Source organism: Silene latifolia, chromosome 4, assembly GCF_048544455.1.
Source record: "Silene latifolia isolate original U9 population chromosome 4, ASM4854445v1, whole genome shotgun sequence".
Lineage (NCBI taxonomy): Eukaryota > Viridiplantae > Streptophyta > Magnoliopsida > Caryophyllales > Caryophyllaceae > Silene > Silene latifolia.
The window spans coordinates 107,047,481-107,066,321 of NC_133529.1; the positions used below are offsets into that span (position 1 = coordinate 107,047,481).

Sequence of the window (18,841 nt, forward strand, 5' to 3'; positions counted from 1 at the left end):
TAGGGCCGCCATCCTCCCGGTCAACATCATAACCTCTTTTCGATTCTTCGGCTCCGCAGTCCAGGATTGCTTGGACTTTTCTCGGATTGGCATCAATTCCCTTGGCGCCGACGAGTACGCCGAGGAACTTACCTGCCCGGACACCGAAGTTGCATTTCATTGGGTTAAGTTTCATCTTGTATTTTCTTAGTGAACAAAATGTCTCGTGTAAATCGGCCAAGTGCTCACTGTCGAACTTGCTTTTTACAATAGCATCGTCGACGTAAGCCTCAATGTTTCGCCCTTTTTGATTTTGGAACACTTTGTCCACTAGTCTTGTGTAAGTTGCGCCGGCGTTCTTCAAACCAAACGGCATCATTTTATACATGTATGTGCCGTTAGCAGTGATGAATGCGCATTTAGGCATGTCTTCCTCGGCCATGAATACCGATGATACCCGAGAAGGCGTCCAAGCAGCTCAAGATAGTGTAGCTGCCGTCGCGTCGATTAAACTATCTATTCGAGGCAAGGGATAACAATCTTTGGGGCACGCTTTATTAAGATTGGTAAAATCTACACACATCCTCCACGCCCCCGATGACTTCCTCACCATTACAACATTAGCTAACCACTCAGGATAAGTACAAGGCATGATAAAGCCCGTCGCTAGTAATTTATCTACCTCGGCTTTGATGGCCTCATCCTTCTCGGCTGAGGAGTTCCTCATCCTTTGCTTGACAGGGCGAGCGGTGGGGAGTACGTTCAGCTTGTGAACAATTACCCCCCGGCTCACGCCCGGCATCTCGGCCGCCGAGCGGCGAAGACGTCTTTGTTCTTCCTCAGCAGGTCTAGGAGAGCGGCCCTGAATTTTGGCTCCAGGTTGACACCGACGGTTACGGTACGCCCTGGGTCAATTTCCACTTCTTCGGTCTCGGCTCCTTCAACCATGCCGACGGTTGCATCCATGTGGTCGCCCTCCTGTTGTAAGGATGGGCTCTTCCCCTTCTCGGACTTCTTTGCCACTTTGAGGGATTGCATGTTGCACCCTCTGGCGGATATCTGGACGTTGACCACTTTGTCCTTCTTGTCCTTTGAGACGAGCTTATGCGCTTCCTCCCGGTCCGAGACATACATCAGTGTCAGGGCCCGGATGGACATTACTGCGTCGGCCTTGCTCAGAGTGACTCGGCCTATGAGAACGTTATAGGCGGACGAGCCGTCAAAGACCACGAACTCAGCTAGGACATTCTTAGCCGCATTCCCCTCGCCGAACATCACCGGCATCCCGATTGACCCGGGGTACCAGCCGGCCCGGAAAAAGCGACACGGATTGGTGCGGGGGCTCAAGTCTTCAACCTTCAGACCGAGGTTGAGGAAGCACTCCCTGAACATGATGTTCGTGTAGGCGCCTGTGTCAATCAGGCACCTCTTGACCAGGTGGTTGGCTATGTCCAGGTGGACTACAAGTGGGTCGCTGTGAGGGGCGATGACTCCCTCGTAGTCCTTCTTTCCAATTGTCATGTCGGGGATGTTGGAAGCGGGGATCGCTGTTTTGGGCACAAAGTTGATGGCCTGATACAGCTCGTTCAGGTGCCGTTTGTGCCCATGAGCGGACCCGCCGTTCTCGTTGCCCCCGATGACAACATGGATCACTCATATCCGTTCAAAGACGGATTTCTTGTTTGAGCCGCCGGCATCAGTCTTTTGGCCTTTGGCAAAATACTTGCCGAGGCTCCCCTTCCGGATCAGCTCTTCAATGGCATTCTTCAGATGCCGGCAGTTGTCAGTTAGGTGACCGGTGTGGCCGTGGTACTCACAGTACTGGCTCGTGTCACCGTCCCCCCTCGGCCTGGGGGGCCTTTCCCACTTCTGACCCTCGTTCTTGCTCAGGGCGAAGACCTCGGCGGTAGATACGACCAAGGGGGTGTGATCATTGTACCGCTTTTGGTAGTACGGTCCTGAACTCCCCCCGGCGCCCGCCGAGTTCTGTTTTCTGGCGGACCTGTCAGACCGTGACCTATTATTGTCACGGCGTCTTTCATCCGGGTTGTCCTCCCGGCGGCTCTTACTCTCTGAGTGCCTGGTCTCGCTGGGGCCTACCCAGGTTTTGTGGTAGTCCTCCACCTTAATGGCTTGGTCGGCCATCTTTCTGGCGGAGTCTAAGTTCAGGCCTCCGCACTTGATGAGCTCGTTTTTTAAGTCTCCTCTTGGGAGGCCTTTCATCGATCTGCGAAGGTGCCACTCATTTGTTCAGCTCACGAATCTCCTGAACCTTGGTGTCGAACCTCTTCACATAACTTCGGAGAGACTCGCCTCCCTCCTGCTTGATAGTCAGGAGGTCCGATGTCTCGACGGCCCTCCTCTTATTGCAAGAATACTGGGCCAAAAATATGTCCCTTAGGTCGCCGTAGCAGTATATCGACCCATCGGGTAGTCCCTTGTACCAGCTTTGCGCCATCCCATGCAGGGTTGTTGGGAAGACTCGGCACCAAACCTCATCCGGCTGTTCCCACACCGACATGTAAGACTCGAAAGCCTCGGCATGGTCGGTTGGGTCGCTTTCTCCTTTGTATGATATGGGTGGCAACTTTAGTTTAGTCGGCACCGGGGTTTCTAGGACGTAGGCGCTGAGGGGCTGTCTGACCACGTGTCGAACGACACGCGGCGATCGACTCCTCGCATCCCTAGTCCGGCTCCTCTCCCCGTGGCGGGAAGGGCTTCTTCCCGACTCGGTGAGTCGGGCTTCTTCTCCGACTCGGTGAGTCGGACTCCTTCTTCGACTCGGTGAGTCGGACTTCTTTCACTCCTCCGGGGGCAGGCCTCGTCGGTGCTGCGGCGACACCTGTCCTCCCGCGAGTGCGGGAAGGACTCAGTGTCTACCACTAGCACTCTGGGCTCCCCGGAGTCTTGACAGGCCAGCTTCTTCCGGTGCTCGTTCAAGTCTCTCGGAGTCACATTCAGGCCCTGGTCTCCTGGACGGGTGCCGCCGCTCTTGTCGGAGTGACAGTGTGAGCCGGCGTGCTACCTATTAGGTCCAGGAGTAGTTTCAGTTTAGCTGCGTCAACCACATGTCCCATGATGGTGACTTGGTCGGCGGGCAGCGGCGTATCTGGTATTATTGGCATCCCGTACTCCGATTGAATTACTCGGCCGGTGGAGGGCTGCGCAACTCCAGAATTGTGGACGGTATCATCTTGGCAAAATTCGGTTTCGTCGGTCACTAATACCTCTTGTTGTTTCGACATCTTCTTAGCTTTTTGGGTGGGTTTTTGTTTTGTGTTTTTTTTTTTTTTTTTTTTTTTTTTTTTTGTTTGGGAATGAATGTGACTAGCTTCTAGTATCTTTCCCCACAGACGGCGCCAATTGTTCCGGGTGTAATTGCAGAGCAGTTATTTGTTACCACCCGTGCTTGTAGAATGACGTCTTTGATTGAATCTCCCTTGCGGTCTCCTGAAACAATGAACAAACTGAGGGCTCGGCTTTGCACCGAGCGAACTCACTCCGACGCTCAAGTCAGTAAACTTGAAAGGATTAAGTTATGTGTTACTTGGCGAAGTATGTATTGTAGAGAGATAAGGAAGATATTACCAGATTATGAGGTGTTTAGGTTATTTTTCGGATCCTCTCCTCAATGAGGGTTGAGGAGTATTTATAGATTTTCACCTTTTGTCACGTAGTGGCCAAGTGGCCAAGTGGCTAGCAGGTGGAAAGACTGATCTACCCTCGGCCGAGGGACCCATGGCAGGCCGGCGGGCCCTGCTGACTCGCCGCCGAGGGGTCTTGGATATGAGTTCGTGGATATGTGCCCCGGCTGGCTAGTTGTACCAGCCGAGACCCAAGAGACAGGCCGACGGTCTGCGTCGGTTAGGCTGTCTAAGTCGTTGACTTGCTTGTGGATATCTTTGACCTTGCTCAATATGTTGACTCGGTCAGCGGGTACAGAATATGCCCCATCAAACGGTTTTGGTTAACTTCAGTTGTATCTTGTTTAAACAGTTCTATATTTTAATAAACATTTTTAAATGGTCTATTTGATATACTTTACCTCGGGCAACCGAGATGGTAGCATCTCCATATGGTAGGGTGGTCTTGGTAAGACATCTTGGTATGTAGGGGTGTTACAAGTGGACACCGGTGCAGTAGAGGCCCAACATGAGGTATTCACGGTTCCGCACAACAAACTCATTTTATCTTACTAGGGGACCTTCGATGAGTCCGTATTCCCAGCCGTTTGCGTTCTCCTTTACCGTCAAACTCGAGACCTACACTTTCCTCGACCCCATTGACCACCCCATTCCCCCCTCTCACTTATTTGAGTAGTATGACCACCCTCAACCCGCCCATGCCACACACACGATAGACCCTAACCCAGACTCACTCGCCCCTCACAGCCCCCCGCTAACCCCGTGATCCCAACCACTCCACCTTCCCCTCCTACTTCCCATAACACCCCTGCCATCCCCATCCCCATCTCCCCCTCCCACACCGCCACCACCTCCACCAGCCCCATCTGTATTTTTAAATCAAAAGCCTTCAACCTTACTTATCCATCATATCGCATCCAATCTATCACAACTCGCGGGACAATTGACCCGGACAACGATACCTTGAGGCCTTGACTCATCCCACTCTTACATCACGCTTATACATGTGTGTGTATAATGTATATAAATATATAATTAAATTTCTGCATACTTGTTCCATTCAACCTTTTTCCCTACTCAAATAATTAAATTCCTCCCTTCCTTGTCAACCGCGTTACGAGCATCACCCACTCCCAACATTCCAAATAGTGTGATTGGTGTACGTGATCACCATTTTCCTCTACCATTACTACTACTTCTTCTTCAGCCTCTTCATTTTATTTATTATAAGAATATTAATAATACAAAAAATATAAACAATTATTGCTTGTTCATGCGGACATCTCCCTAGATAATACTTTGGTCGTTGTCAAATTCTTTGGTTTGACAAAATTAAAAAATGCAAGTATTTTCTCAAGAAGAGTTGCAGCGGTGGGGTTCGCAGGAGAGCGGCGGATCATCACCGGGAAGCGACGTGGATGATGAGTACGTGGAGGTCACTCTCTACATCGAAGAGGACGAAACAATCACCCTTGGTAGCATCGGGGCCGCAACCGCAACCCAGGCCCCGCCGCTGCAAAACATCGATATATCTCACTCGGAAAATCCACCGTGGATGATGAACCGTACGACGTCGTTTAACAGGTTGAAGCAATTCTCGCATGAGATAAAGGCGGAGATAAGCAAGGCGAAGCAGTCCTTCTCTCAGAAGCTTACCAAACGTTTATCATGGAACAGTGGAATGTCGTCCAAGGTCATGAGCGACTCGTTGTCCGTAAACCAGTTCGACTCAGGGGTTGACTCGAAACTCGCTGAACGTAAACGAAGGCGGGAAATCGCGGAGCTGAGTCGAAGTCGCTCCGGTGCACAACGGGCTATCAAGGGACTTAGATTCATAAGCACTAATAGTAAAGGAAATGTTTCTTGGGAAGAAGTCGAGACGAACTATGAGAAGCTTGCTAAAGATGGATATCTTTATCGCACTGATTTTGCGCTATGCATTGGTATGTATCTTCTCCATCGATTTTCATTTTGGGGTTTCAAGTTCGATTAATTGAAATTGTTTTGGATTTTTTGTTTAATTAGGGATGACGGATTCAAATGAATTTGCGTTGGAAATGTTCGACGCTTTGAGCAGGAGGAGGGGACTCAAGTTGGAGAAGATTGGAAAGGTTGAACTGTATGAGTATTGGTCTCAAATTACCGATCAAAGTTTCGATTCTCGACTCCAGCTATTCTTCGACATGTACGTGCTTATTACTCCTAATCCCGTCATTTCCCAGGTTGTGTTCTTTTGTGGTCTGTAAGTGCTTGGTTTCGGTCACCCTCGCATCCGAGAGGATGTTATAGGTTGATCTTATTTAAGATCAACCTAGTTTCTTTACCTTATCAAAAAAAAATCATTTTCCAGGTTGTTTTTTATTTGTTTGGTTTGCCTGTTTGACAAGTTGAGTCCTAAATCGCAAATTCTATAAGACTGTCGTATGTGCGACGTAAAAAATGTGATCACCTTTTGATAAATAGTGATCACTAAGACCTAGACTTGTCAATTCGGGTTGGGCGAAGTCAGGTTTTCGGGTTGAAAACGAGGTGCTGCCGTCATTAATTGGGTGCAACTGTCAATTTATGCAACCTTCAATTGAGATGATTTTCTACTGTTAATTTTTTTTAGAACATATAACTTTTATAACACCTCAGTTTAAAGTCGTCAAACATGATAGCTTACTAGGTTGTGTATTTGACGTACCAATCAAACGACTCATTTTTAATATATTTTGTGCACATTAGAGAACTTTCCAAGAGATTGCTCATATAAATACTTCTCCCAATAAGTGTTTTATCTATGGAGTTATCTTTAATATGAGCCACGTAATAAAGGGAAGTAAACCCTTTGAACACTATGTCATTTGTGGTTATCAATAAATTTCTTCAATCAACAAGTAATATCTCGTTTACCCACTTGATGATCTTCTTCAATTAACATGGAGTATTACACATTTTATAAATATTTTTGGGAAACTTTACACACCACCCTTGAATTTTGCATCTTCTAAGTTGTAATCCTGCTATATTAAAAATTCATGGTGTATCTTAAATCTCTATACATGTGACTATACGATGAACTTATTTATTTTCTCCGATCCGCTAACTTGGTTTGTTCATTGAACTTTTAACTCACTCAATTATGCCAGTTACGTATTATCCTACTCATTTATCTCGCCGACTAATTTATTAACCTACTCGATATACCATTAAAATCATTTATGCTCCATAGAGGAAATTTTTTAAGTATTTTCTGCGATTTATGATACCTTTTATAAAGGAGGGTGATGTGGCATTAATGGGTTAATAAATTAGTCGGCGGGAATTCTGCCTCGTTTGGTTGCCCACCCAATTCATGGGAATTCTAAAATCCCATGAATTGTGGTTTTTGGAGGTTGTTTGGTTACCCCATTTTCCAACTCCAAGAAGTTTCCAACTTCCGCATAATGGGGGAATTTAACTACCTACCCCCCTCATGGTCATTGGAAACTCCTAGGAGAATAGAACTCCAACATGAAAACCAAACGGATTCCTGTAATTCATGTGAATTTTGATGTAGGAATTAAACTCCCGTGCATTGCAAACTAACACATGAATTTGATTCCCGTATGAACCAAACAAGGCCAATGGAGAGTTGTAGAAGGTTTGGAAAAAAATATTCATCATATACAGCAAAAACTATAAGAAAAAACTTGCAAAACCCGAAACTAATCGTTATCCCTAAGTATCCCTATATGACCCACCCTAATGTTTGTTGTAAGAAATCAATCGTTATCCCTAAGTATCTTGATAATAACCGAACTGGGAATGACCAAAATCCAAATCGACCCGGCCTGAATTTTGTAAAACCCGAAATTGACTTGATCATAACAGATCCGGCCTAAACCAACTTAATTGATCTGTTTTCTAGGTCTATTTACCACACTAAATTTACCAAGAGGACTATTAATTTGGAATGAAATTTGGGGAAAAATAGGACAAAAAAAAAACAAATGGAGAGAGTATTTATTTATAAAAGGAGAAATTTATATCAATATAATCTTGTCGAATTTTTCATTGTAAATTTCTTAAACAGTCTTGTTTCATATATTTTCTAGGGTGGATAAAAATGGCGATGGACGATTGGCGGAAAAAGAAGTTAAAGAGGTAAAACTTCTATATATTGTCGTAATACATATGGCCTCGTTTGATTGCTCATCCAATTCATGAGAATTCTAAAAACCCATGAATTGTGGTTTTTGGAGGATGTTTGGTTACCCCATTTTTTGTAAAATGGAGCAATTTCCAACTCATGCATGATGGGCTAATTTAACTACCTACCCCCTACCCCTCTCATGGTTATTGGAAACTCCTAAGAGAATAAAACTCCAACATGACAACCAAACGAATTCATATAATTCATGCGAATTTTAATGTAGGAATTAAACTCTTGTGCATTGCAAATTAACACATGAATTTGATTCCCGTATGAACCAAAGAAGGCCATAGTTATTCAAGTGTTACACCCGTTCACATCGCAGGACTTTTTTCTTTTACAGTATATACATTAAGTGATGCACCTTATTGTTGTTGTAAATATCCTTAATTCCTTACGAAACTAAAGCGCAAATTAAATATTGCTCAACATATTTTTAAGTAACACATAATTTGAATAGCTATTCCATTTCATTTTCAACTTTATTCTTATTACATAAAAACATCAATGACAAAGATGAATATGTTTATAATTTATTAAAATATAACTCGACCCATAAACCTGATCACTTTTTCGAGGATTAACACCCGACATATTGAACCACGAGCCGAATCGCCCGAACTCCAAATGACTCGTGAATTTAGCGCTGAGCTCAATCTGGCTGCTCGACCAGACTGATTGACGAAAAGTTTATGTTAAAATGTTAGTATAAAGTATAAAAAATAAAAAGAATGATCTTAATGTTTATACCAATTTCAACAAAACTTTATAATAAGCAATAGATAATTATTACAATATCTATTCAATATGAAATAATAATGAAATGTAGTACTTTAAATTACCAACAAAATTAAAAACATTCAATTTACATAACATATATATCATAAAAAAACAAAATAATTATTAAAATAACTTGATTTTTATAATTGTTTCAATATAATAATGTAAGCAATGAAAAAAATTAATATATTAGTGATTAATGTTACTTCGTTTTATTATCAAGCAAATATATTTTTCGATTTAAAAAGGAGGAAAATAAAAGGCATTAGATAGAATTTGTTACCCTTATTTTGGCTAGGGCCCGATCTGTGACCCATATATGTTATTGTATTTCAATTCTTTATTAATTTTTAAGCAATTAAATATTTTTTTATTAATATACTTTGAAAATATAAAAATTATAATAATTAATCACTTGGTAGTGATGAATTCAATTTAATATTTTTTTAGTTTTCAATGTTCCAATACATAACATGGTAAATAAATAAGTAGTTATTTTGTAAAAGTGGGCTCTTTTAGTTAATGAACTTTTAACTACAACATGCCACATATACTGTGTGATTGTTGTTTTTATATAAAAGGACTGATTAGTATTATCTTTAACTAATTTTCTACATCATACCAATTTTAGTTGATCATCCTTGTATTAGATATTGGAGTTGGGTGAATAAACTGCATACTTCTATTAAATCACACTAGTGACAATAAATATGATTTAGCAGGAAAGACAAACCCCTCATCCACCCTAGGAGAGACAATGAAGATGATGAATCGCCTTTTTTTAGGGTTTCTCTTATCACTTGAATTTGTTTTGTGTATTTGGTTTTGTTGTCGGATTGTTGGTGTTCTGGGCTGATATGCTCAAACAATTTTTTGTTCATGTTGGTGTTATATGGGGTGTCTTATGATGGCCCATAGATTCCGTGTATGGTTACGTTCTATTATCTGCATAATACTTACCTTTCATAAAAAAAAAAAAAAAAAAAAAAAAAAAAAACTTTTCTACATGGTGCATCATCAACCCCATTTTTTACACTTTTTCTATACTTGATCTTATAATCCAGACCCATCAACTTTGGAAGGCACTTACATTGAAATGAAGTAGTAATCTTTTGTTCCATCAAATGTTTAAGTGTAAAATGATTTGTTTTAATCACAAAGTGTCTTCTAATGAGACCGAGCTTCCATTTTTCCACATCATAAATGACAACCAACAATTCTTTCTCATAGGTAAATACAGACTTAAATATGGTTGAGAAAGTCTTACTAATGAAAGCAATTAGATTCCCCTCTTGAGATAGTAGAGCCCCTATGCCGAGCTTAGATGCATCTGTCTCATAAACTCATTGCAAAATATGATAAGGTCAGAATTGGTCTACTGCTTCCGTGTTGGAAAGGCTTTTGATGCTTCTAAGCTCCAAGAAAATGCATTTTTCTTAATAAGGTTGGTGAGTGGTTGACTCATAATACCATGCTAACTTATAAACTTATTGTAGTACCCTGTAAGATGAAGGAACCTTTTCAATTCCTTAACATTGATAGGTTTTGGCCGGCTTTAAATTTTGAAAGATCAGTGGCCACTCCTCCCTCAGAAATTACATGTTCCAAGTACTCCACCTCTGAAGTTCCAAACACACATTTAGACATCTTAAAAAAAGTGTACCTTTTCTAAATATTTTAAATGTTAACTTCAGATGTAACAAATGCTCCTCAAGAATGTTGTTATAAATGAGGATGTCATCAAATAAAACAAGGATGAATTTTCTCAAATATGGCTTGAAAATGGTATTCATAAGGTGTTGGAAATTAGGGAGAGCACTTGTAAGGCCAAAAGGCATCGCCAAAAACTCATATTGTCTCTCATGAGTCCTGAAAGTAGTTTTCTTAATGTAGGGGCCGGGATGCATCCTGATTTGCCAATACCCAGATCTTAGGTCAATTTTTGAAAAAAAATAGTAGACCATTTAAATCATCCACTTTCTCCTCAGGGAATAGGGAATTTATCTTTGTTAATATTTTTGTTCAATAATCTATAAACAATCTCCAAGTACCATCCTTCTTTTTTTGCCAACATAATAGGTGATGAATATGGACTTTCACTGTTTTTGACCACTGCATTGTCTATAATATTCTCAATTGCATCCTTTTGCACTACTGAATACCTATTCTAAAGCCTAACATTTATAGAAAATACCCTTTCTTTCAAGTGAATCTTGTCTTCATGTTCCCTAAGGGAGTAGTTCAGTAGGTCCAGCAAAATATCTTCATAATCAAGCAACAATTGTTGATTTTTAGGGAAAACAACTTTGTTCCCTGTGTAGAAGCCATATCAAAATAGAAGTATAGAACAAGCTTTAATAGCAAAACACCATACACAACTTTATCCAGAAACTTACAATGTGAACAAAGTATTATTCATCTGCTTCTTTTCTATCCATTGTAACTTTGTAAGGTGGTGGCTGTCTTAGATACCCTTAAGACATGTTTTCTCCCTTCAACCATGAACTCAATTCATAATTAACTAAAATCCCAAAGAAACAGACCAAGTGAAATAAACCATTGAATTCCTCGCACCCTTTTACAACCACCTAAAGGCACTAACATAACATCAGTAACAAAAAATTTCATGCCCTTCTAATTCCCACTTAATTTGTTGGCACATTGACTTACTTATGATTGTTGCACCATTAATAACAAACACCGCCAAAGGACAAGTAGCCTTGGTTTTGCACCCCAATTTCTTAGTAGTACTAACATCCAAAATTGTGAGTACTACCAGTATATATCAGAATGTGTAAGGGATTACCCCTCACCTTGCCTATAACCCTCGTTGTTTGGTAAGTAGAATTACCATTAATGGCATTTAAGGAATTCAAGGGTGGCATTTCTTCTGCTTCTTCACGTAGTTGCCATTCATTTCCCTGGTCCTCTTCCTCCTCTCCTCCTCCCACTCCACGAATAATCATGGTTACAAACACAATATAATGCAATTCGACTTTATATTTATGGATTGGTGACCATTTTTCATTTCTTGTGAAACAGAATTTTTGCCATTTTTCGGTCACCTCTTTCTCACTTAGCCTGACAGCAATCAATTTTTTTATTAGCGTTGGGGTTTTGGCTTAAAAGGAATAAGGGTGGGTCGAGGGAACTTGTTCTGATATTGTTGCTCTATTAATGGTTTTGTCGTTGCCTTATCAAGAATAGGTTTGGATTTATTGAAAAAAGATTATATGGTGGCTTCTTGAAATTTGGTTAAAACAAAAGTATCCATTAATGTATGAGTTTTATGCATTCTAAAAGTATTTTGAATTTTAACATCCAAATCCATAAAAAGAAAACAATTTGATGACTACTTTTCAGATAAGTTAGTCCTATTCAACTCTCCATCAAAGTATTATTAATAATTCTCAACTGTACCTTTCTGCCTATGATTCATTATCTAGTCTACAAGATCATCAAAAGAATTAGTCCCAAATCTAGCTATTATGGCTTTTTTTAACTGTTCCAATTAGGTCAATTCTCAAACTCCCTAGTTTTCATCAAAAATTGATGCCATAATATAGCTTAACATTTCAAATATATGACAAACATTTTTCTTTAATGTTTTCAGATGTCGAATCCACCTCGAAAAATTGATCACTAAACACATCGCATAACATCATTGTCAATAAATCTTGGAAAATCTACTTTAGAAAATATACCACGCTAAAGTTAGGATTCAGTAAATTACCATGACTGTGTATCCTTTGATTATTGGCTGAATTTGTAGATTCTTTTTCCTACCCAGAAACCTAAGTATTGGTTGTAACTAGTTGCCCCAAAAAATTTTCCATTCCTTCATTCATTTGATCAAATTTCCCATTTAATTCTGGTTGTTGAATATGGATTGCAGTTGCGTCTCATCCTTATCTTGATTATGAGTGCGGACAAAGTCTCCCAATTTTGTCAGATGTTGCACATTGTTTCACTAAAATCCTTGATCTTATCTTTTATTGTGTCCATGTTTTTTTGCTAATTCTTCACTTAAATTATCTGAGTTTCTTGTATTTTTGGTGCTATAAGAGAGTTTATGAAGGATATATGATACCACTTATATAATATCTTTAGTAATAATCGAGAAACGAAGAAAATACAATAGGTTTTTCAAAGTAAAGAAGAAAATTGAATGCATATTTCTCTGGAATTATTGAATGATTACAAGATTCAGAAATTTCTACAGAGTGAGAGGAATTTACATAATTGATCAAAAGCTAATGAATGTAAAGTAGTTAAATATATTTATACATAATTGCTAACAAACTTTCCCGTTTATTTTTGGTTTGTAACTACTTGTAACTGATTTGTTTAGTTGGCACTCCAAGGCTTGGTTAGTTAATCATCTGTATTTAACCAACACATATTAATTCACGATTTTTTTTATCACTCTAATCACCTAACTATTGGGTAGTAAGACGATTTCGTTACAACAATAGGTACGTAATTAGAGTGTCTGTTTTGGTTGGTGGAAAATATGGCAATGAAGTAATGAACATCGAATAGTACTTCAATGCTACAACTATTAATAGAAGTATGAGAGTATCTTAACGTGTGGATATTTTTAATGTCGTGTAGATCATAATGTTAAGTGCTTCAGCTTGCAAGTTGTCAAAAATAAGAGATCAAGCAGCAGAATATGCCGCTTTAATTATGGAAGAACTTGATGCAGAAAAGCTTGGATATATTGAGGTATCCTCATGTCCTCTGCATCATTATGTTGTCACAACTATCTTTTGTCACTACCAATAATAACCGATGAAGGATGGAGGCTCAAGTTCTACCTCACTTTGACATTCTTTCATTTGTACAGTTCTTAATATGCATGTGTAGGAATATATGTATTTGTCTCAATCAAAACCTTTTCGCGCAACACTAAGATACAAAAGATGTTTCTTTCTGACTATGTATGAGTAACTGACTATGTTAACAATCTTTGGTGAAGTATTACAAAAGATGTTTCTTTCTGATTCCTATCCTTTTATAATATATTTCTTGACAAACCACACAGTTATGGCAATTGGAGACACTTTTGTTGCAAAAGGACACATACCAGGATTACAGTAGGGCGCTTAAGGGTGTCAGCCAGGCCTTCAGCAAAAATTTAGACGGGTTAAGATATAGGAGCTCTATGCAAAAGATGAGGGTCAACATGATATATTTTCTTCAAGATAATTGGAGGAGGATGTGGGTTTTAAGCATATGGATTTTGATCATGATAGCGCTATTCATATGGAAGTTCATTGAATACAAACGCAACACAGCCTTTTATGTTATGGGTTACTGCCTTACCACAGCTAAGGGAGCCGCTGAGACCTTAAAATTTAACATGGCTTTAATACTATTTCCTGTATGTAGGAATACCATAACTTGGCTTAGGACCACTAGACTGGCTTACAGTGTTCCCTTTGACGACAATATAAACTTTCATAAGGTATACTAATCACACTTTTCTTTTCTTTTCTTTTCTTTTTTTTTTTTGCTAATGCTTCCATTATGAAAACTTTGTTTTAGTATAAAAGCAACATCATTTGACGTAGGTTTCTCGAAAGTTAATATGTTTCTTAACAGACAAAATACATACTGTGAAAATGGCAATTTTAAAAAATTATAATACATTGTGTCAAATTAAGTGATTTTTATTGTACTCTGTAAAATTTAAAATACTCTTCCATTCCTTATATATTGGCATAATGATATGTGCGGAGTGACTATAATAGTAGGGATCGTCGTCCCTTGAACTTAATTTACCATTTATGCCTAGTAAGAGTCCTATTACAAGCCTTGTCGCAGTGGTCGAACAAGTGAAATAAGTCGTTTCAAGTCAAATACTCAAAATTCAGAGCATGACAACTAGATTTTTACTTTTGTTATGCTCTGGCTCTGCCACACCCACTGTATGACGATCAACATTAATTCACTTTTAAATTTTTCAGGCAGTTGCTGGGACCATTGTGCTTGGTATTTTCCTCCATGTTGGGCTTCATCTTACATGCGACTTTGTGAGGCTAGAACGATCATCACAGACAGACTTTATGCTTTACTTGAGTGACTTTAGTCTTCATGGTCGTAAACCAACATATGGGGACTTAGTTCGCGGGTGGGAAGGTGTAACAGGGATTATTATGGTTGTGACAATGGCAATTTCTTTTACTCTGGCTACTCGTAAGTTTAGACGAGGCATTGTCAAGCTGCCAAAGCCATTTGATAGATTCACAGGGTTCAATGCCTTTTGGTATTCTCATCATCTTTTCATCATTGTGTACATTTGTTTATTCATCCATGGGATAAAGGTTTATCTTGTCCACAAATGGTACAAAAAGACGGTAATCTTTCTATTCCCATTTTATGAAGTTTCAATTATGCTTATATGTAAATCACATTTATGGTAAAATTAGGTGGACTTGATATATGTATCACAAAGTATTAGTAATTAGCATAACTTCAATGACAATAAAGATGTTATTATTATCAGAGGAAGAGAAAAGGTTAAGTAGAAATTAAATATAATTCCTTGAATGTTTATTATATAGCATTCTATAAATGCTTGATGTAATTTAGTGAAAGATACTCACACACAAATAAAGTTTATTGTTTATTGAAAGTGAATTTCTTTACTCTTATATTTATTGTACTCCGTATAAATTATAATTGAGTCCTCATATAGGTTCCAACAATTTCTTAATCATGTTTGCAGACATGGATGTATCTTGCTTTTCCTGTGTTACTGTATGCGGGGGAAAGGACTCTGAGACTCTTTCGATCTAGTCTTTACAGCGTCCGTCTTTTGAAGGTTAGCCTCTTAAAGTACCATTGTAGTCTGGTATCTATTGATATCATGTTGGGGATTGAAAGTAGCAGTTGTCTTTAACTTTAATTTAGGTGGCAATATATCCAGGAAATGTCCTCACACTGCAAATGTCAAAGCCATCTCGGTTTCGTTATAAGAGTGGACAGTACATGTTTGTTCAGTGTCCTGATGTTTCTCCTTTTGAATGGTAATACATCACTCACCTATCTTAAATTCAATTACCTTCTGCTCATGATGCATAATTAGTAGAATTCATAATTTTTTTTTTTTTGCGTGGTTGGTATGATGAATAATGTTCTGTAAAGTTCCAATAAAATTAATTATCCAATCTTCTTAGTTGTTTATCAAACCATATATATCAACCATATGCAAAATTTTACCTTTTGTTTAGAGGATGTTATTTAGAGGATAAGAGAAGGGACATTTCTCCTGTTTCGATAAAAAGTTGCATTTGGAGTTTTAAACCCTTTCCTCTACGAGGTAAATTCAAAAATTTTAAATGTTGAAAAATTTGAAAGGAAGCACTACTCTTTATTTTCGCTCTGCTCCACCGGCTCCCCTCTCTTTCCCTCTTAGCTTTTTATCCAAACAAACTCAAACACAGGACCGAAATGTGTTTTTGCTATGAACCTCAGTATCAACATAGCGCTCTCAACTTTGGCATTAATTGTTACCATGTACACATTGTCAAGGTAATATCTCGTTAACAAAAAACTATGGATTGTCGGTCATATAGTTATCGAATAATGTACATTGACTTTTTCATGATTTACAATTCTATTTCAGGCACCCATTTTCAATTACTTCTTCTCCTGGGGATGACTATCTCAGCATCCACGTCCGCAAGCTTGGTGATTGGACAGAGGAACTTCACAGAGTATTTAGAAACAGTTGTGAGACACCAGTACCTGCTAGGAGTGGCAGAGCGGATGGAACAATAAAGAAAAGGTCATTATTCATGTATATTTCTTTATTCTAAATGGTATATTAATTTTCTTGCTAATACTGTGATTGGTTATATTTAACTTGATAGTAAATTCTTTGTCTTAGGTTGCCAAAGTTGCGGATAGACGGGCCATATGGTGCTCCAGCGCAAGACTATCGTAAATATGATGTTCTTCTTCTTGTTGGTCTTGGTATTGGGGCGACTCCATTCATTAGTATACTTAAAGATCTGATAAACAACATTATCAAAAAGGAGGAGGAGGAAGTAAGTGTTTTTCATATATTTTCATTATTACAATTACAACCCAAAGTGGCCAATTTTTTTTTTAATGTTTAATAGTCACACACATATTTTAACTTGCAATTTTTCTAATGTCTTTGATCAGGAGAAGGCTGAGGATCTGTACCCAGTACCAGATCTAAACATGGACTTCCCTAAACAAAAGAAGCCTTTGAGGACCAAAAGTGCCTATTTCTACTGGGTCACTAGGGAACAAGGTTCATTTGATTGGTTCAAGGGTGTTATGGATGAAGTAGCTATGCTTGATAAGAGGGTAACATAAAACATTAAAATATTTTCTTGCAAATATGATTCATAGTTATTTTTCTGGTTGTCTAAACTTTAATGGGTCTTTCCATTGCTAATAGGGTGTAGTTGAGATGCACAACTATCTTACTAGCGTTTATGAGGAAGGAGATGCACGATCCGCTCTCATAACAATGCTTGCAGCACTTAATCATGCCAAGAATGGTTTCGATATTGTTTCCGGGACGAAGGTATAATTGCTTATTAGGCGTCAAGTTCTTAGGTCAATTTGATATTAAAAAAATTCATGGCATTGATTTTGTTAAGGTAACTAGGACTATAGTCACGGGCAACAAACTAGCACTCGTTCTTTTCAAATCTTCTTAAAAAGTCACTAGTTGAAGTTCTTCCGTATTAAACTCTTTCTACTCCTATTTTTCTGATAGGTTCGTACGCATTTTGCTAAGCCGAACTGGAAGAAAGTTCTATCTAAAATTGGCTCTAAGCATCCAAATGCAAGGATAGGTAAGCTCAAAAAATTGCACAATGCCTTATTTTAAACTTTTGGTTCAAGCGGTTGAATACTTGAACCTCTATATCTGGTTTCATAACTTGAAACAAAGTCTTTGAGGTTGAACCACAATATTAAAACTCGGTATGAGGCTCGATTTCAAAATCAATTGTCATAACCTATCTCGGTCATTTTGCTATTATTTCAGCCAAAATAAGCTCTAAGCTGGGTGTTACACTGATTACTTTGTTAAAAAGAAGAATCGGTATTAACAATAAAACATTTAGTTACACTCTTACTTATTGTTGCTTATATGAAGTCTCTTGTTGGGAGCAGGGGTTTTCTATTGTGGTGCACCGGTGTTGGCCAAAGAACTGAAAATGCTCTGCAATGAGTACAATCAAAAAGGTGCAACAAAATTTGAATTCCACAAGGAGCATTTCTAAGGAGTCTTGTCTGAATTTCTTACACTTCTCAACTCTCCTTATCGCCATTGAATATGGCAATTTTCTCGTCATCCTAAATGCATTATATAGAGTTTAATCCCCCCAGTATGAGGTGCATAAGCTATAATGTGGGAAGATTCTCAAGAAAAGGAGATACAAATATACGATAACGAGTTAGTCAGTTAAAATATACGAGTAATGTATAGTTATGAATAGGCATGAAAGTTCAGGCAAAATCACAAATTTTTATTTATTTATTTATTTATTTTGGAGATATTTTAACTTCCAGAAAATGTATTAAATAAAAGTATCAAGCATAAGGTGTTTAGATGTATAAGTTGAATTGGAGATCGTGGAAACTAGAAAGTATAGTAGAAGAGGACCAAAAGGGTTATAATGTAATGTAAATATTAGTCTAATACGGAGTACAGGTGTGCTAGGGTGAACCTACGCGGCTGCTTTGATGGAATCGGGCACATCTACTACAGTCTACAATTATATAAGCATGTCTTCTAGTGTAGTAATGCATAGATGCATTCAATTGTTGGCCACTTAAATTCGTAGAAGAGTAGTTTTTTTCATTTAGGTCTTTTGTTTTTTTCTTATATATCCTCTTCGTTTTGGAGTCGTCGTCTTGGTTATTAGTTTACCTTTAACTAGTGTTGGTGCCCGGTGCTATATAAGCTAAGGGGGTACTTCCTCTATTGCCAATTGTTCTTAGAGTGAAACCTCCTTGAACTTATAAAGCGGACACTCTCTCTCCTTCATTTGGGTGCGGCCAAGCCTATTTTCATGAATTAACATGGGATCAGAGCCCACGTTTATACCCTGAGTATAATGAATTAAAACTGGGCTTAAATTCGCAACTGTTAGGAAATAACACAGCCGACTTTCGACAGCTAAAAGTGAGGCCTAATTGACCTCTAGTCTTATTTAAATTAAGTGGGCCTCACCTGTGAGGGGAGTGTGAAGAAACTCGTATGTAC

The 18,841-nt window shown here is 38.9% G+C and overlaps 1 protein-coding gene across 1 annotated transcript; it reads left to right on the plus strand.

Annotated features, from left to right (window-relative positions):
• The first annotated feature begins 4,962 nt into the window (after positions 1 to 4,962).
• On the plus strand, positions 4,963 to 18,161 carry LOC141651888 (respiratory burst oxidase homolog protein F-like). The gene is made up of 14 exons (XM_074459580.1): positions 4,963 to 5,566; positions 5,649 to 5,808; positions 7,703 to 7,751; positions 13,195 to 13,308; positions 13,628 to 14,050; positions 14,553 to 14,942; positions 15,314 to 15,409; positions 15,499 to 15,614; positions 16,214 to 16,375; positions 16,478 to 16,637; positions 16,759 to 16,926; positions 17,021 to 17,149; positions 17,345 to 17,423; positions 17,746 to 18,161. Exons 1-14 carry the CDS (start codon positions 4,963 to 4,965, stop codon positions 17,853 to 17,855), a joined length of 2,760 nt encoding a protein of 919 aa, XP_074315681.1. The 3' UTR covers positions 17,856 to 18,161.
• Positions 18,162 to 18,841: the final 680 nt, after the last annotated feature.